General features: G+C 48.1%; 2 protein-coding genes across 3 annotated transcripts; one reads left to right on the top strand and one right to left on the bottom strand.

Moving 5' to 3' along the window:
* Nucleotides 1-1,346: 1,346 nt before the first annotated feature.
* On the bottom strand, nucleotides 1,347-7,823 carry LOC117837366 (probable histidine kinase 6). Of its 2 annotated transcripts, none has more exons than XM_034716975.2 (11): nucleotides 6,832-7,823; nucleotides 5,729-5,962; nucleotides 5,433-5,599; nucleotides 4,743-4,961; nucleotides 4,481-4,667; nucleotides 4,335-4,386; nucleotides 4,020-4,249; nucleotides 3,771-3,869; nucleotides 2,935-3,650; nucleotides 2,082-2,561; nucleotides 1,347-1,892 (listed from the first exon to the last, which is right to left on the bottom strand). In XM_034716975.2, the coding sequence occupies exons 1-11, from the start codon at nucleotides 7,105-7,107 to the stop codon at nucleotides 1,631-1,633; spliced, it is 2,922 nt and encodes a 973-aa protein (XP_034572866.1). In that variant the 5' UTR covers nucleotides 7,108-7,823; the 3' UTR covers nucleotides 1,347-1,630. The 2 variants fall into 2 exon arrangements, with proteins under 2 accessions (XP_034572866.1, XP_034572874.1); XM_034716983.2 differs by lacking the exon at nucleotides 6,832-7,823 and adding an exon at nucleotides 6,087-6,488.
* A 10,639-nt stretch (nucleotides 7,824-18,462) lies between these two features.
* LOC117845250 (U-box domain-containing protein 21) lies at nucleotides 18,463-20,218 on the top strand. The gene has a single exon (XM_034726220.2). The coding sequence runs from the start codon at nucleotides 18,645-18,647 to the stop codon at nucleotides 20,007-20,009; it is 1,365 nt and encodes a 454-aa protein (XP_034582111.1). The 5' UTR covers nucleotides 18,463-18,644; the 3' UTR covers nucleotides 20,010-20,218.
* Nucleotides 20,219-21,886: the final 1,668 nt, after the last annotated feature.

The following is a 21,886-nucleotide window of genomic DNA, read 5'->3' as shown; positions in this document are numbered from 1 at the left end:
ATGCTCCAGTAATGAACTTTCATAGTTATTAGAAGTAGCATTATATTATAAATTTATAATATATGTTCATCTATAACTGTATATCTAAATTAATTAAACATAAAATAAAATTAGAAAAAAAGTACGAGTTCTATTAAAGATAGCACTATAGTTAATTCGGAAGTTAATGAAATTTGAGAAGTGAGAGGCTAAGGCCATTCGGTGAAAAACTAAATGGGTTTAGGTCCACACCTTGATGTTCGTATGTATGTACAACATTGCAAAGAACTGAAATTTTACTTGGGCAAAACTACAAACATGCATGTGCAGGGCATGGTCCGGGTGACCTCACTGTAGGTTTAACATCTTTTTGGCTCCTATGATACAACAGCGCAATACAGATGGATTTCCCTTGATTCGTTGGGTGGATGGGGGAGCTGGTGATGGAGAACCCGACGTGTGCTGCTGTTGGCCGGCGGATGCCCATGCCCAGCACATTGCCATGCCACCCAGCGCTCCTGCTGTGCCAGCGCCAGCACCCATGGGCGGACTGTAGCTGGCAGCTGCAGCGGCGGCGTCACACACCTACAGCATATAGGCGCCGCGTGGTGTTCCTGCGCTCGGAGCGCCTCCCCCCGCGTCGATCGTCTGGTCGAATGAGAGGTTGCGTGTGCGTGAAAGGCAGCGGCACCATAGAAGACGGGATGAAGCCCAGAAGCACGGGAAGATTGCCGAGTCCACACGAAGGGTCTTGAAACCCAGCTACGCAGGTTGTGATCAACGATCGAGAAAGAGTTGCCTGCTGTGATCCGACGGATGAAATTAGCTGAAGACGTGGCCCTATCAACGTTGAGAAAGTTCACCAGATATAGGTCTTGACAGATTGCTCCACCACACCACCTAGCTGATCTTCAGCAGGCGAGGCCAACAACCCAACACGACCACTGTAGTCATACCAGTGCCTGAGCAGTTTACATAGTAGGGTACAGTACATGAACAGTGCATGTAGACACAGTGCCAGTCATTTACGGAACTTGCAGAGTACACGAACTGTATATACAGTTATACACAATGCCCAGCCATTTCCTAATCTTGCACAGTGCACGCACTATAAACACATGTCCAGTCATTCTGACATTCACATCTAACAGCACCACAGAAGCACAATGCTGAAGCAGGAAAAGATGAAGCGCCGGTCGATCATGCTAACAAGAACACAGGTTACAGTGCAGAAGAACTCGAAAAGCTTTCCATCGTGTCTAGCTAGCGGATGAACGGATACGGAGTCCAGGTGCACTTTACAAACAGTTTCATGGAACATGAGAAGGAAACAACAGGGAAGGGCATCGCTTTTTTCAGTTTCCATGTTAATCTGAAACTGGGGGTTGCAACGAGATGTGGTATTTTCAATGAACTGTCAGCACATACAACAGCCTATAAACATCAAAGAAAAGAATTACAAGGTGATCTATACCTAAACTCCCCTGGGCTGCCGCTCATCTGTGATGCATAGCAAGCTCACGGCACTTTCATCTTTTTCATCTAGTGTTGTGAGAGGCCATGTCAGATGATTGTTAGAGTTAGTGTCAGCTGGACAGAAGCAACATGGTGATGCTTCACTTCCGACGAATCCATTACGTTGATCTGAACATTAAACAGCAGAATCTGTTGTTCCCACTACATATCTGGAGACTGCTTGGTATAGTTGCTCTTCATCGAAGGGTTTTGACACATATCCATTCATTCCCGATTTTAAACACTCTTCATAAGTTGCCTGGATAACATCGGCTGTCATTGCCAGAACAGGCAAATGGTACTCAGCAAATGTGGAGCCTTCAATTGAAGCCAACTTGTTCTTTCTTTCTTCATTGGCTTTCATCTCCATTTGTCTTATTTGTCTGGTTGCCTCAAACCTGCAGAAAGTAATCATTAAAATTGATGGTCAGTCTGGAAGACTTTGATTTCAATGATCAGACCTACACATCCGACCATGGATAAATGGAATACAAATCTCCTTTCAGTTAATTCTGAAACAATAGCATTTTTTAATATGTAAGCAGGATAAAAATGGCAACCAATGCGAGAGTTTATTTAATTCATACCCATCCATCTCTGGCATCTGAACATCCATAAAACATGCGTCGAAGCAATGTGGAGGTTGAAGTAGACTGATAGCATCCTTGCCACTTTCGACACAATGGACCTTAGCACCATACTTTTTTAGTGCAGCTGCAGCAACTCTGAGATTGACCTTATTATCATCTACGATCAATATGTTCTTCCCAACCAGCAAGCTACGAAGAAATGACGGCCGATTTTGATTTTCTTTTCTTTCGGGCATCTCTACTTTGAGCAGCTGCTGAATACATGAAGCAATTGTGCTTGCTCTTAAAGGCTTACACATGACAATATCAAATATGAATCCATATTTGTCCTTGTCAGCTTCGGAGGTGACCAGAAGAACCGCCTTAGGCGCATCAGGCAACTGACCGTTCTTGTGTTCACGTAGACGATTCAATAACTGAACATCTGTCTCAGGCCTCCAGAAGTCACTCTCAATAAAAAGCATGGTTGCTTTTTCCCTACAAGAAAAGAAACTTAGGGAATTCACAGGTAGTGCAAAAGAATACAAATTGCAGAATCTGCAGCATTTAGAATGCTTTATGCTATGTTTGAAAGCAATTGGCGATAATAGTACAGCCAGGGTCCTTTAGGTCCGGTGCTTTTTCAGTAAAACCAGGCCAGAGTTTTCAAGTTTGAATCCTGTGGCCTACTCCTATTCCATGTCTAAGACTTAAGGGAGCCTCCATGTGGAGGACATATTTTTAGTATAATTGAATTGCCTACCCTTACATATCAGCTTAGCTATTCGTTGAGGCCATTAGCACATGCAGTTCAATAATCCCTATGGTCAATTCTATTCCCAGCATTTAAGTAAGTAAAGAGAAAACTTACCTTGAAATGGTTGATCCATTTTGTCCAGATAAAGCTTTTAGTCCCGCACTCATATTGTTCACAACTTGAACAATTATTCCCAACCTCTTAAGGTGATATCTTGTGACAGCACTACGTACAGGTCTCCCATCAACCAAGATGGCCTTCATTCCCTTAAAAGCAGTAGGCAGTGCCTCGGACAAGCTCTTTCTTGAATCAGCTGAAGCATCTTTGTATGAGCGCCTCAGTGTAGCTGAGAATGTGAATGTACTTCCAACAAAAGGGCGGCTGGTGAAACTTATCTGCCCGCCCATAAGTTCAGCTAGACACTTGCTGATGCTTAAACCAATGCCAGTACCACCATAGTTCCTTGAAGTTGAACTATCAGCCTGCATAAAAGGTGTGAAAACACGATCTTGTGCCTGCAATGGTATCCCAACACCAGTGTCCTCAATGCTTATTGCCAATGTGACGCGGTCAGAATCATTTTGATTAGAATTTTCACCATCAAGATCATCCAAAAGCGACTCCTTGTCAGAGAGCAGCAGCTTAAAATATTGCCAATTATTTCGTCTGTCTGCCGCTTCAAACCCACTCAATGTATTGAAGGCACCATTAGCTGTTGACTCAATTTTACCATCTTTCCCATTCATGGTTCCATGTATGACCTGATTAGCTTCCACATTTGAGTTCTCAGCCAAACAGACCCGAACAAATACATGACCCCGTTCTGTGAACTGGAACAGATAATAGATATGTCAGTACATTTTTTGAACGTATTTGATGACAGAATTATGTGTGAGACTTTAACCAACATTATTTGAATTAACTGTCAGGATCCAAAATTGGCTGCTTACTTTGACTGCATTGCCCACCAAATTTGTCAATATCTGTCGAAACCTCCAAGGGTCCCCAAGAACAACCTTTGGAACATCATCACATACAAATACTGCAAGCTGTAGCAAGGAGGAGAAAGATTAGGAAAAGAATCTACTATCTGAAAGAAATCGTAGGGACAGGACTGCTAGGATTAAAAGCAATCCATTTCTATTGCAACTGAGCAAAGGAAACACCATTTCCTACTTTAAGTATCAACAGTAAGATACCTCTATGCACTTCTCCAGCGACTTTGAAGAAAACAAGGAAATAACATCATCCATGAGAGAGCGCAGATCAAAAGGCACAGCCTCAAGCTCTAACTTTCCAGCTTCAATCTTTGCTCGATCAAGGACATCATTTATCAGTGTTATCAATGCTCTGCCACACATTTGTGCGGTCTGAGCATAATCCTTCTGAGTCATGGTCAGATCTGTTCCCAAAAGCATATCCAGCATTCCTACAGTAGAAGGAAGAATTTGTTTAGATTGCCGGGCCCATGAACTGGAGATTGTGGTATAGGTATTACAAAAATGCGTAAGTACCAAGGACGCCATTCATAGGTGTTCTGATCTCATGTGATACAGTTGCCAGGAACTGCAAGAAAAGAGGTAACCATATAAATATGTAAGCCATACATGATCCATAAGCTAGAATTCCTAGTAAAAGAGTGCTAAAGTATATGTTAAACCTGAGACTTCGCGACATCAGCAGCTTCTGCCTGAGTTTTGAGTTCTTCCATCTTTCTACAATCTTCTGAAACTTTGTCATATCGAGACCACGCAGCACAAATGATATACCCCAGAAGCATCCATATGACAAACGTGCCCAAAGGATTAGTGATGGCCGACCACGGCATAGGAGGCTTTTCTCTATACCTGCACAAGTTAACAACATCAGTGGAACACCAAATCAGACAACAAAGTCAAGAGTTACTGATAGAAGATACCAACCTGCACCTCATTTCATGCTTCCTAAATGGATCTCCAAAATCCAGCATGCTAACATGCAAGAGGGGCACTTGATCATCCAAACTTGGAGGTCCATACAAAACCATAGCTTCCGAAGCATTTGTGACATCGTAGACATTCACCACAATATCTTGATTGCCAGCTAGTTTGCTCAGCAAATTCTCCACAAGTGACTCCACATCAAAGGCTCCACCAAGATATCTGTTAGCAGGTTATTTGATCAGATTTGTCCACAATAACCAAACAGATGCATAATTATTGACAGCCCACAGCAAATTCTTCTCTATAACATTAAGAGTTAATTATGTAATTTCAAGTTAATAGAGGCAAGTGGCACATATTCTGTAACCTTCATAATCTTATATCACTAAATGTGTTTGTGTCATCGGCAAACTACCCTATCCTATTTTGTTAAAAGAAACTCGCTATTCCTTTTCTAGCCTGCTACTAGACATGTCAAGGTTATCATAGTCAACAGGAGTTTAGTGTTGATCAATGAAGCACTAATGTTATAAATTACACGAAGAAGTTATACTACATGGTGAAATATTCCTGTGCAACATTTTATTTAGTACATTTGACTATTGCATACTCACATTTGACTAAAGAATGGATGCAACACACAAGCGTATAGTCAATAATACTTGAAATATATGAGTTTGATCATCTCACCCGATAGTTGCTTCGACACGTTGCTCAACTGATGCATCACCAGGAAGATCAGGACGGTACACAGCAAAAGTGAGAACTACTCCCAAGTGGTTTGATCCAAGCAAAAATGGGTTTGTTAACACTGCTTTGCCAGTAGTCCTGGCTCGCAAAATGTTTTCTCGGTCCTCCTGTTTTGAAAATAAATGGACTACTGTCACTGTTGGGACATCAAAATTGCATAAATACCCCCCCCCCCCACCCCCCCCACCCCACACACACACTGAGTACGATGAACCATCATGTAGAAGTAATCTTACCTCTCCAGACATCATGTCGATGCGTGCAAGGTAGGAAACCGTATCCTGGGAGAAAATCACTGGGGCGTATTCAATTTGGGGAGGTGCAAGCTCCCGCTTCATCGTATTCATAATCCATCCCTGCTGGCTTTCAAACATTTCCCTCTCATGATGGAAAACACGCTGAGCATATGCCACACCAGTCAGCAGTGGCCGCTCAAATGATGTCCTTCCCGTGTATTTTGCAAAAGTTTCCTGTAATGAACATTATCAAGGGAGCCAAAATAAAACACTGAGCAGTAATATGATACATGCTGTAAGAATCAACGGAAAAATGCACCACATTTTATTTTGTAAGAACCGACAGAATATGACTGACCGCAACAAAAGTAAAAGCGCCCATAATTGGTATGGTTTTCACAAAAGGAATACAGCTGTGACCCGGAACCAGATTAGTCAAGGCCATTACTTTCATACGAAAACATGTCTTCAAAAACCATTGTGCGGCACACCTAAACCATAGGCAAACCAACAAAAGGGGGAGGAACGAGCTGTAAAATGAAGAGACGCCTTTAAGGATCAATGATCCAATCAAGAAAAGAAAAGGCAGAGACCACTGCATATCATAATTCATCTATGCGACAGTGACCTTTCTAAATTCTAAGCATAAACTAAGGAATCAAAAGGTTGTAGAAAAAGCAACCAAATGGTTGTCAAAAGAGAGCCCAGATGGTTTCCTAACGAACACACTAACCACTCTATTACTAACAAAACAATGCGCCACCCACCTAATAGTTCAGTTCAGCGACGTCTCTAAGCACAAAAAAAAAACCCTCCAACCGCCGCAGGAATGGACCTTTTTTTTTCTGAGATGATGAACAGCACCTGTCCCAACCCACCAGAGCAATCATGTCGCGCTAAACGACTAGTGCCGCAACGACTGTAAGCGTCAACAAACCACGAGGCATCCTAACTTTTTTTTTCTCATCCTTTAAAAAAAAAGCGAGAGACAGGAGGAACAATTTCTAGGATCTCAGGGATCCGCCGCCGCTGCTAAACGATTTGATACAGCAGCAGCAGCGGAGGCAATGGTGGAGAAGAAAGGCGAATGCTCACGAACCAACCTGGTCGATGGCGGAGGGGAACTTCTCGAAGTGGAATGTGGAGATGAGAATTGCGAGCGCGTGGACGTGATTGACGGTGACCCCGAACTGCTCCTGCAGCATCCTGGCCCTCTCCTCGCACATGCTGACGAGCCGCTCCTCGGCGCGGTCCAAGCTCTCCCGGCGCAGGTGCCAGTGCATCGCCGCCGAGCACGCCACCGCCAGCAACACCCACGCCGCCGCCACCAGCCCCCTCCATCCCCTCTTCTTCCTCGCGCCGCAGTACTTGCCCCCCATCCCCTCCTCCGTCCTCCTCCCAAATCTACCGCCGCTCCCGCTCGTCCTCTCCCTCCTCCTTCCCCCGCCCAATGCCCACCATATGCTCGCCGAAACGCGCCGCGCTAGCCGCCCAGAACCACCACCAGGCTCCCCTCCTAGCGCAAAGACACTAGCAGCAGGCAGCAGGGAGCAGCAAGCGCGGCGCGGGAGACTAGAAGGCTGGAGCAGGGGACGGGGGCGGGGCGGGGCGTGGGGGTGGAGCTTCTCAAAAGAGGCGAAGCTTTCGCGAGTTCCCAGCGGCGACAGCTGCCTTAAAATAATTACGCCTACGACTAGCTGCTCGCGGGCATTAACTAATCCGGCCACGGTACCCGAGCACTCCCCCCAAGCTTTCCCTTTATTGCCTCCACTCCCCGGCCGCAACACGTTGATACACTGCGCGAGCCGAGCTCGCCTCCCGCTAATCAACAAAGCGCGCGGCCGACGGAGGGAGGAATCCCGGCCGCTTTTTGCAGCAGATATTCGGGACAAGCGAGCGTGGCGCGCCCGCAATTAAGACGCCTCCCGCAACAGTGGAGCCGCACTAATCACGGCGGGCTAATCAACGTGTGCGGTTGATCGCGACTGACTGGCCCTGGGCCTAAAGCAGTAAAGCCTAGCCTCAGCGGCGGTATCGGCGGAGCGCGGCGGTGACCGTGGCGGTGGAGGCCGGGGACCGGGAAGGAAGGAAGGAGAGGGGGAGGAAGGAGAGGCGAGGGCGTTTAAAGCCATGTGCGCGCCGGGCGGAGAATTGCCGCATCTGCCCCCGCCCGCCGGTTTTCGATTTTGTTTCTTCCTGCCGTGCGGCGCGAGCGCGGGGCATTTCGGGGAAAGGAGGCGGTGGCACGAGTACCGCAGAAGCAGGGGGAGCGGGGCTGCGGGGGCATCTGCTGGAGTGGCGATCGGCGCGTCCCTCCGTGGACCCGGCGCATGGGGCCGGGTCTGCCTCTGCGCCCCGCCCCGCCCCGCCAGCGCAGAGTCCATGTCAGCCGTTGAAGACAAGCCTCGGTCAAACCGTCGCTGCTTCCCTCCGCGGAATTAGGCCCGGCCCATGCCTATTAGCAGCGGCTCGCCGGCTCGTAGTACTGTAGCAGCAGCGGCCATCTTTGGCGGATTATGTCTGATCCAGAGGCCCTGCACGTGTGCTCAAAGCTGTATACTTTCCGAGTGGTGATTTTCTGGAGGCTGAGGTAGGATCGCGGCCATCACGTGTTTGGCGCGCTATAGTTGATGGAAAAGACGTTTTAAGGCAGGGAATTATCAGAAAAATTGGTTCAGGTGAGTCAACTAATATTGGAATATAAACCGGCTATCTAGGGATGGTCTTATGAGACCTGTGTGCTGCGAAGGAGAATGCCCCGCAGAAAGTCAGCGAGTTGATTGATCGATCGTCGAGAGTGTGGAACAAGCAGTGCAGAAATTCTTTATCCCTATGGACAGTAAGGTGATAGGGAGTATTCCTCTTGCTACATTGACATAAGAAGATTTCTGGGCATGGCACTATGAAAGTTGGGTGTCTTCTAGGGTCGATCTGCGTATAGGATGCTGGTGTCTTCTCGGTTTGGTGAGAAAAGAACAACTTGGCTAAATCACTCGGCTCGAAGATCGGACACTAAGTCAAAAGAAAAAGAATGGTCAGAGCTATGAAAGGTGAGGGTGCCATTGAAGGTGCGGGTGTTCTTGTGGAAGCTTTCACGTCAATCTATTTCGACTGGAGATGTGCGTCACCAGAGGAACATGTCACCTAATAGTTCTTGTTCAATCTGCGGTGACACGGATTCGCGAAAACATTCGCTACTAGACTGCTTTATGTCAAAAGGAGTATGGATATTGGAAAAAGTTCTTATGCCAAGTACATGAGATAGACGCACGAGCGTGGCTTGCGATAGTTATGAAGCACCTTGCACATGACAATTTAACTCGGGTTGTGGTGCGACTCTAGGCAATATGGCACGCCACGCGCAAAGCGATTCACGAGAACATGTTCCAGAACCTGTTGTCGACTCACTGCTTTGTGGAAAGGTTCGTTGCTAAGTTAGAGCTGGTTAAAAATGTGGGGAATGTTGGGCAAATGGGTAAGGTTACGGTACCAAAGTGAATTCTGCCTCCATAAGGGTTCACGAAGATAAATGTGGATGCTGCAACATCGAAGAACTCCAATTTCTCTGCAGCTCGGCAGCTATAGCGCGTGACGGAGGTGGCAACTTCTTTGGCACCTCAGCTCTAGTGTTGGAAGGTATCGTCGATGCTGAAATGGTGGAAGCGATTGGTTGTCGGGAAGGCCGACAAGTGATTTCTAGTTGCAGGAAGCATTCTGGAAAGGGGATGAAACCATATGGCTCTATAATACAATGGTTCTATAATACAAGAGATTAACTCTGAAGAAGATTTTTCGGAAGGGTTGAGTTCATCCATGAAGGTAGGCAATCCAACTTGATGCACACACAATAACTAGAAGTGCTTTAGGAAGATGTGTGTGGTTTTTACTCATATTCAGTTTAATAAAGGGTGAATTAAAAAAAGAAGCAGCGGCCATCTTTATCTTCGAGCAGTCTGATGGCACCCTTGCAGTAATCAATAAACTCTAAATTCTCTTGTAGTACTAGTACCAGCAGCAATAAGTTCAGTTCCGACATGGAGAAAAATCTGGAGTGTTTTTTTCCTTCTATAAATAAAACAATAAATGGAGCGAGGAGCATGAACTCAAGCAGCCGTAGGCCAAGTACTATTGGTACAGGGGACCTCCCAACCAGAAAATAGCAAGGGCATCCTTACGAAATCACGCGGGAATAGCAAGCCGCAAGCGGAGCTGTAGCAATTGCAGAGGGAGGGGCGCAGTGCACTGGCGCCTCGCTCCAGAACGGACGCGATCCTGGATTTCATGCAGCCGGTACGCCGTCCTCCTCCTCCAGCCGCAGCAATGGCTGCTGCCACTGCCAGCCATGGCTACCCCCGGCAGGGGCTCTGTTCCGGCTCTGCCCGGTGGCCAAGTACGCAATAACTGCTCCTGCTGCAGCTAGCTCCTAACCACGCACGCGCTCCAGCTTCTCCTTGCCGCTACTGTTGAAGAGGGAGCTGGAGCTGGAGCTGCTGTAGTAGCTCTCATCATGGGAGTACTGTGCTTCAGTGATCGGGCACGTAGGGCCGCCCGCCGCCTCGAATGGCTCCGGGAGTCAACCGTGCGCTTGCTGCTTTCAAGTTTTCAACACGCCGGCTGACGCCAAGGCTTTCCTAGTCCACGGGCATGAGCTCATGCACGCACTCAGTCATCACTCATCAGTGGGTTTACTTTTTAGTTGTGACGGAGCTGATTATGCAGCTGATTAGCTCCGCCTTTGCTTACGGTGGAAGTTACTAGTATATATTACTACTTGGATTTCTCGAGACGGACGGTGAAACATTTCACTACGGCTGTGGTTTTTTCAATCTGTCAATGCCTGGAGTACGCACGTGTAGGCTGGAACTGTACGTTCTATGATAACTCAATGGGAGTGGGAGGTGCTGGAACACGACGCAGTTGGGTCACTGATTCGTGGGACCGGATCCACGTGTCAGTGACTCAAGAGCAACTCTAACAGGATTTTTTGGGGAGGGCTTCTCACGCAGGCTTCCCCGTGCGGAGAGCCGGAGCCGCGGAGCTATTTTTTTCTCCACCATACAGTCTCAAAACGGCTCCGACTCCTTTTGTTAATGTCAAAAACGGCTCCGGCACTGTAATCGTTTGGTGCGGCTCCAGCTTCTCCGTGCTTCGGTGAAAGTGCGGAGCCGGAGTCCGAGCCCTCCCAAGGGAGCCCCTACTAAAGATGAGACTCGTCCGTTGGAACAGGATGTACAATGGCAGAGATTAAAACACGTTAAGGTCTCCCCTACTAAAGATGAGACTCGTCCGTTGGAACAGGATGCACAATGGCAGAGATTAAAACACGTTAAGGTCTCCTTTGAACGGAGGATTCACATAGGAATTATGTAGGATTGAAATTCCTAAGGATTTTTTCCTTTAGCTCCCTTTGGAACACAGGAAAACGAAAGGAAACAATCCTATGGAATGCTATCCTATGACGTGATTCCACGGAAAATTAGCAATGGTCGGACCTCCCGGAAAAATTCCTGACGGGAACTCACTAGACACTGGCTCCTCTTGGCGCCACCTTTGGGTTTGACGATAACATGCTTTGCTTCTCAATGACTCTCGAGAGAAGGGAAACGGATAGAACGTTAGGAGCAGCGAGGCCTACAGTCTTTAGGAAAGAGCTCTTTGACTTCGAAAAAATAATCCAGGCTTACTTTTTCCTGTTAGCATCTTTATTCCATTTTCTCAGTTTATTTTCACTATATTTCTGCAATATTGAAGGTAATATGTTTCATTTTGAATTGCAAACATCTAACTTGTATAAATTGGGACATAAAATGGTGCGTAGGTCTCGAATTCCTGCGTTCTTCCGTGGTGTTTCCAAAGGACAACCTTGTCTTTTCCTGAGTTATTGATTCCTAAAGAATTACACATGCATGTCATCTCAAAACTGTTTTCCTTAAGATTGTTCATTTCAGCTTATAAGCTGGCTGAAAAGCTGAAACTGCTGATTTATTATGAGAGAAAAATATTATTTGATAGCTGATAAGCCAACTAAATAAGCTGAAGAGTCTGCTTGTTCATGCGCTTTTCCTATCCTGCCTCCGAAGGGGGCCTGAATAATTGAATTGGAGCATGCAGCACTATGAATTAACAAATGAAGTGACATGATGCTCAGGTTCTCTCCTCTCCCTCTCTTTCACCCTCCGAAGTCTGACCGAAGGGTGTGTGACGAGGCCTGACACGCTGCGGCCTGCCGGCCCTGCCGCGCTGCCATCCGGTTTTAAAATTTCCTATCACCGAGCAAAGTGTTATTACTACATGTACTATACTCCAAAACCACTCCTAGAATCTCCCATCTTTTCTCGCGCAGCCTTTTGTCCAGCGGCAGCTAACCTCCCCTTTTGTTTCTTTCTTTCCTTCTTCTTTCTTCTGGGTCACCTCCATTTGATTTCATTTTCTCCCATGGCACCTGCCACTGGACTATTGCTTTTGCGCCTTGGACGCGAGCAGTGACCTGATAAAGATGCATAGGGATGGAGCCCCGAGCCATGGCCCCCATGGAGATGGAGGCAGGGCGTCATGATTGAAAAAGGCCCCTGCGCATGCACCTGCCGATGCATGCATGGCAGTATGACCCAGAGTGTGAGAGGGAGGCGAGCCTCTCTTGCCACCGGCAAAAGCTCCTTCCAGTTCAGGCTACGCCCTCGCTCCGTTTCTCTACTGAAGACCAGTACAAGAAGCCAGCGGCGAGGGCAGGCCGCTCACGGCGTAGGGTGGAGCCGCTGTAGTTGGCTGTAGCAGCTCAGGTCAGCGTGTGGTACGATGCTCTGCTGCTGCCATCTGCTCAGTCCCATCAGAAAGGCTTTCATGTGATGCCAATATACTAGTGTTTTTTTCTCTCTTTTTTATCCCCCGTTTCCTTTCCTTCCCTTCCCTGCCACGACTATTACCACTTTACCAGTAAGGTTTTGCTGTACTACAAGTATATTAATTACAGTGCCATAAACCGCACGCAGTGTGGCCACTGGCCAGTACTACCCGCTCGGACAGTGTTATTTCCGCATTGACCTTTAGGTCCAGTTTGGTGGATTTTCCTCCTGTCTCCGGCTTCTCTTGACGGGCTATGTTCATTTACTGTAGCGCCGAATTTCTTCTCTCCCTCCTCCTCCCCTCCCAAACTGGCAAGAGCCGGAGGAGTTGGCTCCTCCGACTTCTTGGGCTACAGTAGCCGGTGCCGGTGCCAGGTGGAGCCGGAGCCTAAGGAGCCGGCCAAACTGGCCAGCTGATCGCGAGGGGAGTGAGAGGACGGGGGCCGTGGTGTTACGGCATTCGCCATTTGCACGCACCCACGGTGTACTTGTGTAGGGGAGATCTCGCACATGTACCCTGGACGCGCGGAGGCCACGTCGCGTGGATACAGAACACAGTGGTGGTACCACTGGCTGAGTAGTTGGGGTGCAACGTTATTTCGCGCCCCGTCTAGTCGCCTTGCCACAGCGTCTGTCTGTATCGCTGCCGCTCGGAACTACACGCGAGAGCGCCGGCCATTTAACACAAGCGGACGCCGGGCGGGCGGGTACGGCGGCGCTGTTGCGCGAGGAGACGCGACGCGCCCGGGGCCTTGTGGTTGTGTGGCACTGTGGTGGCGCTGTGGCCGTGTGGCGTGGGTGTGGCATCGCATCAGGGGTGGGGGAATTCGGGGCTCGAGCGGTCAGTGTCCGCGGCCGGGCGGCGGCCGTAGCAGGAGATTAGGGGTGATATCCAGCTACTACTATCGCATCGAATATTTAATATTAGTTAAGAGTATTAAATATAGTCTAATTATAAAATTAATTGTACAGATGGAGTCTAATTCGCGAGACGAACCTATTAAGTCTAATTAGTTCATGATTTGACAATGTGCTACAGTAACTCTTTACTAATGATGGATTAATTAGCTTTAATAGATTAGTCTCGCGAATTAGACTCCATCTATGCAATTAGTTTTATAATTAGCTCATATTTAATCTTTCTAATTAATCTCCGAACATACAAACATTAACCTGCTTATTAAATGTACAATTAGTTTTATACCGATTCTCGGAAAGATCCGAACATGGACGTTACCCTCCTCTTAACCGGTCGGCGGTGGTGGGGACTCGATCTGCAAGCTGCGGGCATTGACTCCTGTGAGTCCTGTCTAGGGCAGCGCCGCAGCGGCCATCGGCCTACGCACCGGACGGACGGGACGGCAGGGCGCAGCCGCGCAGGGCAGACGGCAGAGGCGACTGACCATCAGGGGCGTCGCGTCGCTGCTGCTGCCGTCATGCCAACCGAGGAGGCAGTGCACATATTTTTTTTTCCCCAGAGGACAGTGTACTGTGTAAACATTTTTGTTTAGACAGTGTACTGTGCACACATAGGGAGTTGCGGGACGTCGCGTGGGCTGTGTGGGTCGAGTTACGGGATGGTTTGTTTGCGCAGAGAACAACTGAAGAAGGCCGCCCAAGAGCTCGATCGTTTGGGCCACGGTCCAATCTTGTGCTAATGAGGCCCAGATTGCTCTTCGTCTCGTGCCAAGCAGGAGGCCCAGGTCATGGGCTGAGCCGATTTCACATTATGCCAATCAGCCCCAGGCCCAAGTCGTAATATGGCCTTCTATTTTCTTTTCCATTTTTAACTTGTTTTTTGAGACAATTGATTGAAGGTAGCAAAGTTGAAAAGTTGTCGTCCATTTTTATGGCCTTCATCGAAATCTTCAGCAACCTGTGGTGTCCAGTGAGATGCTAATGGTACAGATGAATGTGCAACCAAGATCACAGCACACATGATGCCCACATTTGCCGTGGCTTTGGCCTGCCCCGTCCCGTCGTAAGATTGTAGAGAGATCACCCGTGACGGAGATGAGTCTTCGTTCCCTGTAGTATATGGCAGACAGGGAACCAATCCCAATATGCATGTTGCTTGGAATCCTGCGAATTGTGGTGTAGAAGTCCAAAGGGAATAGGACTACGGAAGATAAGAGATGGCATTTGACATCATTCCGTCCTTGACCCAAACTAGTGTGCAGTAGCACGACGCCGACACGGCTTGCGAAAATGTATGTCACTAAACCCTGTGTCCAGCACAAATAAAAGATATGGCTAAGGGGCTGTTTGGATACGAGGTGCTAAACTTTAACAGTGTCACATCGGATACTAATTAGGAGGACTAAACATAAGCTAATTATAAAACTAATTGCAGAACCTTGTGCTAATTCACGAGACGAATCTATTAAGCCTAATTCATCCATCATTGGCAAATGGTTACTGTAGCACTACATTGTCAAATCATGGATTAATTAGGCTTAATAGATTCGTCTCGCGAATTATACTCCATCTGTGCAATTAATTTTATAATTAGCTTATGTTTAGTCCTCCTAATTAACATCCAAATATCCGATGTGACAGGTGTTAAACTTTAATAGGGTGTTCCCAAACACCCCCTTATTCAGCCGTATGGGTAGGGGAAGTAAGGGGGCGTTTTCTTCCACTGACTTATTTTTAGCACGTGTCACATCGAATGTTTAGATACTAATTAGGAGTATTAAACGTAGACTATTTACAAAACCCATTACATAAGACGAATCTAAACGGCGAGACGAATCTATTAAGCCTAATTAAGCCTAATTAATCCATCATTAGCAAATATTTACTGTAGCAACACATTGTCAAGTCATGGACTAATTAGGCTTAATAGATTCGTCTCGCCGTTTAGATTCATCTTATGTAATGGGTTTTGTAAATAGTCTACGTTTAATACTCCTAATTAGTATCTAAACATTCGATGTGACGGGTGTTAAAAATAAGTCAGTGGAAGAAAACGGGGCCTAAATGGACAAAAAATTTAGCCTACAAATCTAAAGGATCGGGCTCATATTTTGTATGTTTTTGAGCTAAAGACGATTAAGGGCTTAGTTGAAATTCTAAAAGGGGCATTAGAGCTACCATTACCATCCCTTGGTCAAATTACGCATATATAGGGCTCTGGTGTTGAATGTTGATGCTGACTGATGGAGCCATGCACGTTGCATGGCTACCTCTATTGAATCTTCTTGCTCAATCATACACTACTCAATCTCGTCCTGTCTATTCGCTCCACCTCTGCAATTGCAGTGCTGCACAGACTAGATGCCACTACCGATTATGCGATTACACACACGACTTGGAAAAGGCCCCAAACGACACGATCGACACCACCACCTCTCCCAAGTCCCAGTCGACCTGTTCCTTGATTTCTTGCTGCAACGAATCGATCCATACGGCGAAACGAAGACTCGACCCGTGAGTCCTTAAGTCTCGCCAAGCGGACAAGTCATGGCGCCCTGTCTATCTATTTTAATTTCGTGTTTGCAACCAACCCGAACGTGGCGTGTTGGTCTCCCGAGGTCCAAAAGTCCACTAAAAACTTTAGAAAACGAGGCTGAAGACTAAGTGGCAAGTGAGTTGTTTGATTTGTTAGACTGGTATACGTAGGGGTTCCGGTTCGTGATGACACGCATTGGATGAACGGGCTTTGTTGATGAGCTCGCTTCTGCTTTCGCTGCTTAGCTGTGGGATCGTGGCCTAGTCGTTCGGTCGATCGAGCTGGATCGACGAGTACGGTCACGGAACCGACCGACCGACGCGTGCACCCGGCCGTCAAAGTCTCCGATCCAGTCGTCGCCAGCCGTAAACCGTCACACAGTACCCACGCCAGTGTGTTCGACATGGATGTGTTCGTCAATGAGTCCATCTGAATCAGGTTAGCTGACAGCGCTCAACAAACTTTGATATCACACCCTATAGCTAGATCTAGTGACATCGTGCAAGGATCTTCAGCGCCAAACCAAAACAATATAATTTGCTTACTTAAGCTTACACTAGCTATATTGTCTGCATGAGAAAAAAAAGCAGCAAAAAAATTATATTTGGTTTGCAGCCCCAACTTTTCCAATTTTCACCTTTAGATTTGTTGCTTGCTCCCTCAGCCCCATATATTGAATAATTCCTTAGATTTCCAATACAGATTAAGGTTCCAAATAAAAGACTAATATGACCCTAATTAAAGTCCGAGGAATAACACATGCACCAAGGCGCGAGCCGATAAAAAAGCTACGCTAATTCATTGATGCATGCCCATGAGGTGGAAAAACATAAGAAATGCTCATCTTTATGTGTAAAATTTAAACACCAAGAATGCTAACATATATGGATGGAGGGAGTATACCAGAACTAGCAAAACTCCCACCCGTGCCTCATTTTGTTTTCATCTAGCTTGTATGGTTTTTGAACGATGTCAACGTTCTATACATCTATATGAGGATTTGAAAGCAAAACCGATGCTAGCCATATTGGCACTAGTGGAGAAGTCAAAAACCCCAAAAGTTGTAGTCGTGAAGATGATGTATTCGAGCAGCAAGAACACATCTCATACCATAGTGCCTCGCCAGTCACTAGGTGGGGATAGCGAACACTAGTGATGCATAGTGGCCTTCGGGCAGCAAATGCTTAAATAGAGACCTCGCTTTCATTCCAAGAGTTAAAAAAAAGGAGGCGGTAACGTAGGGAGAAGAGATTATGAGAGGGGGAGGGGGAATAATGCTTAGGCATATTTAAAGGTTGAACTATTGTTATCGTAAATGGGCACCGGAATCTAGATCGAGAGGGGCTCGAGCCCCCTACCGCCGTAAATCCCATGAAGCCCCCCCCCCTCCAAATTTGAGGAGGAAGAAGAAGGAAAGGAGAGCCCCCCTAAGCTCCAATCCTGCCTTCGCTTCTGGTAGTGAAGGCCTTATATATAGGGCATATGCTGCTCAATTTCTTGTTTTCTTGAAGCTCAAAATTAAAGGCTTGTACACATAACTGTGTCACAACCCATGGGTCATGGATCTTGTAGTTGGTCAAGTGGTGCTGTAGAGTGTGGCATCATGCCGGATCCGGGTCAACCCAACTATTGAATTGCTACTTATACCTTGAATTTGGTTGGGGACATCGATGATGAAACATTCCACTGAAAAGTTTGAACATTCCTTGTCTTTCCCATGGGTCCTTCAGTGTTCATAGTCTCAAATCCTTGATTGTTACCGTTCTATTCCCAATTTATGTTCTAAACCTTGCAAGTTTGCGGTAGCATACCCTAACTATTATAATATTTTGAGTTGGGTCCACCCAACTCAGATTTATATTTATATTATCAAACTGGTGATGTGACATGGCGACAACTAATTGAGGTGGATCTTAAATAGTTAAATAGAAGGTAGTACTTGTAAGATGTGCTTCTCACTTCCTTCCAAATTATAGGTCGTTTTAGTTTTTTAAGATTTATATATATTATTATGCATCTAGATATAGTGTATGTCTAGGTGCATATCTAGAAAAGTCAAAACGACCTATAATTTGAAACGGAAGGAGTAGTGTCGTGTTTTGGATAAAAAGATTTCACTTAGAAAAGAAACCTAAACCAAAGTAGTTTATCCATACTTATCCGAATCATCGGAAAACTAATGAAAATCTTAAGTGGGATGGCTAAAATGCCGCTCCACCCCAACCAAACTCGAAGTGCAGCCATCCAAACAGCCATCCATCTCGGCCAAAAAAAAAAAATACCATCGCTATTCTCCGCCCGTGGCGTGTACAATTCAAACTTGCGTTCAACGGTCAACATTCAAACTCCGATTCCAACGAACCAACACCTTCCAGTCCCCGCCCGCACTCTTCAAATCGCGCAGGCCCACACCCCCAGCGCACGCACGCCCTCACACGTTCCTTCCATTCAACGTTCCCGCCCGCAACCTATATATCCCCGTGTTTTCACCACGCCGACCACCAGTCCACCACCACCCCCTCGTCAGCTCGCGGACTCGCTCGCCCACCGCCACCGTGCCGCGACCGGAGGTGCAGCCGCAACGGCAAGCCGGACACGTCTTCAGCTCCACCTCGCAGGGATGGTCACGCCGGTGTCCCGCTCTCGCCACCGCCCGCGCGCGGTGCGGGTGGCGGTGGCCGAGGTCCCGCTCACCACGAGGCGGACGAGGCAGCCCGCGCCGACGCCGGCGGCGGCCGCGGAGCCGTCGGTGCCGGGCCACTTCGTGTGCCCGATCTCGCTGGACATGATGCGGGACCCCGTGACGGCGCCGACAGGAATCACGTACGACCGCGACAGCGTGGAGGGGTGGCTGGAGCGGGGGCACGCCACGTGCCCCGTCTCCGGCCGCCCGCTCCGGGCGGAGGACCTCATCCCGAACCACGCAACCCGGCGGATGATCCAGGAGTGGTGCGTCGCCAACCGCGCCCTCGGGGTGGAGCGCGTGCCCACGCCCCGCGTCCCCGTCTCCACCGACGACGCGGCCGAGCTCCTGGCGGCGGTGAACGTGGCCGCGGGGCGAGGGGATGGGCTGGCGTGCCGGCAGCTGGCGGCCAGAGCCAGGGCGGTAGGGAAGGAGAGCGAGCGCAACCGCCGGTGCCTCGCGGCGGCGGGAGCCGCGCGTGCTCTCTCCTCGGCGTTCTCCCAACTCGTTGACCGTCCGGCGTTGACCACGACCGGTGCGCTGGAGGAGGTCCTGGCCGCGCTGGTCGTGTTCTTCCCGCTCGGCGAGGAGTCCAGGCGCCACATTGCCTCGCCGGCGTCGCTGAACGCCGTCGTCTCGATCCTGTCCCACGGCGAGACGACCGCGCGGGCCAGCGCCGCCGTCGTGCTCCGGGAGATCGCCTCGTCGTCCGATGCCCAATGCCTCGACGCCATGTCCGAGACCGACGGGATCCACGACGCGCTCATCAAGCTCCTGGAGAAGCCCGTGTCGCCGCAGGCCACCAAGGCCGCGCTGGTCACCGCCTACTACCTTGTCCAGAACACCGGTCGCGCGGCGTCGTCCCGCCGCCTGGTCGAGCTCGGCATGGTGCAGCTCCTCGTCGAGCTGCTGGTCGACGCCGACAAGGGCATGACGGAGAAGGCGCTCGCGGTGCTGGACAGCCTGTTCCTCACGGAGGAAGGCCGCGGCAGGGCGTACGCGCACGCATTGGCCGTGCCGGTGCTGGTGAAGAAGATGCAGCACGTGTCGGACATGGCGACCGAGTTCGCCGTGTCGGCGCTGTGGCGGCTGTGCAAGAACTTCTCCGGCGAGGGACCGTGCAAGGCCGAGGCCCTGCAGGTGGGTGCGTTCCAGAAGCTGCTCCTCCTGCTGCAGGTCGGCTGCATGGGGGTGACCAAGGAGAGGGCCAGCGAGCTTCTCAGGCTCCTCAACGGATCGAGAAGCGGCGTCGAGTGCATCGAGTCGGTGGATTTCAAGGGGCTCAAGCGACCCTTCTTGTGAGTGTGCAGAGACTAGGTTAAGAAAATTAAGATGTGGATACACGATACATAGACATAGTTAGGCTAATTTAGGAACTCTTCTCCTTCTCTTTTTGGGAGGAATCACATATTTTTTCTCCTCTTGCTCTTGTTCATGGACATTTTGCAGTAGTGATACTGTGTACGACGATCATACAGCCAAGGAAAAAAAAAAGCTCCAAGTTTCTGACATTCTGCTTGCCGGTTTTGAATGTTCTTGGCGCTTCTGATACGGAAGAGATGCCATGTCCCTTCGGCCGTCTGCTATGCCGCTTTGAATTCAAAGCTGAGAACACAAATTTTGACTCGAGGGAGGGAAGACTAAGGGGGCGTTTGGTTCCGTTTGCTTATTTTTAGCACGTGTCATATCGAATGTTTAGATACTAATTAGGAGTATTAAACGTAGAGTATTTACAAAATCCATTACACAGATGGAAGCTAAATGACGAGACAAATCTATTAGGCCTAATTAATTCATCATTAGCAAATGTTTACTGTAGCAACACATTGTCAAATCATGGACTAATTAGGTTTAATAGATTTGTCTCGCCGTTTAGCCTCCACTTATGTAATGGATTTTGTAAATAGTTTACGTTTAATACTCCTAATTAGTATCTAAACATTCGATGTGACGGGTGTTAAAAATAAGCAGGGTGAACCAAATGGGGCCTAAGTTTATTATATTATACAATACAACCTCTATAGCAAGGCCAAACAGTACATACAAAAGAAGTGTGCAGTAGTTGAGCGTTACATTTTTGTTTTTAGAATGAAAGAGCCTTACATTTGAATATTGAAGACCAGCGTCACAGAAGCAAACAGCAAGATAATGGCAACAGACACGAGCAGCTAGCCCATCTAAAATTTTGGCGGAATAGAGGACGTCCCTCAAATTTTGCCCCTCGGTTACCAACAGACCATTCTTGTTCTCCAACTTTTTTCGATTCTCATCCCTAATTCTATGTGTCACGCCACCACAGCAAGGGCAAAAACATGAAGGACGACTCTGATAGGCGAGGGACAAAATGAAGTTCAGGGACTATAGTGGCTACTCCGTCTAGGATTTTCGTGCCGTCTTATCTCCATTGCTGTGATCGATGCTGCAGTTCAGGTTCAGCACCTCTTTCTTCAGACGGCCTGTGTATAGAGTGGTGTTTGCTTGGCTCAAGCCGTGATACATGCACGTACGTTCAGGAAATGAAGAGAGCACAAACGCAACTTGACATGGACATCGATCGGCCGGCCTTCTCATATACCTTTTGTATGGACGGTGGATTTTCTGTGTGCTCAAGGCTCGCCTGGTTTTGGTCCCAGGGAGGGACAAACGTTATACATGTGCACTATTCCACTGTTCACACGCGCCGAAAAGAAAATTCCTTTTGCTTTCACCCTTATGCTTCCCTTTTGCTTTAACGTGCCTTTTTTTAGGCCGAACACACAAACGCTGTCTTTTTGCGCCAACCTATGCATGCTGCATGATCTCCACTGGAGGAGCTGGAGCTGATCGAGTACGTCGCAAAAGGTTCTGGAGACACCAAAAGAGAAGATCACGTCACATGCACCATGGATTCGTGATCCATGAGCAATTGAGCATTGAGGAAGCTCTAGCTGCTGATATCGATATCGATGGGATGGTAGCAAACCTGGCACGTACTTGACCAGCCACAGCCTCATGTCACTTTCACCTGAGCGCCTAATTTTCACCGTCAAAGTTTCACGCAGCACAAGTTATTGATCCTAGCTAAAAAGACTCATCAGCAACAAAGACTGCCCAACTATCCCAATTTTCTTTCTGTCAGTACAAGACTATCAGACTCGGAGAGTCTCCGAGTCATCTACGTGTCACCTATGCATATAGTA

Source organism: Setaria viridis, chromosome 1 (assembly GCF_005286985.2).
Source record: "Setaria viridis chromosome 1, Setaria_viridis_v4.0, whole genome shotgun sequence".
NCBI classification, from domain to species: Eukaryota; Viridiplantae; Streptophyta; class Magnoliopsida; order Poales; family Poaceae; genus Setaria; species Setaria viridis.
Note: the sequence above shows the minus strand (reverse complement) of the source record. Positions and strands in the feature narration are given on the sequence as shown.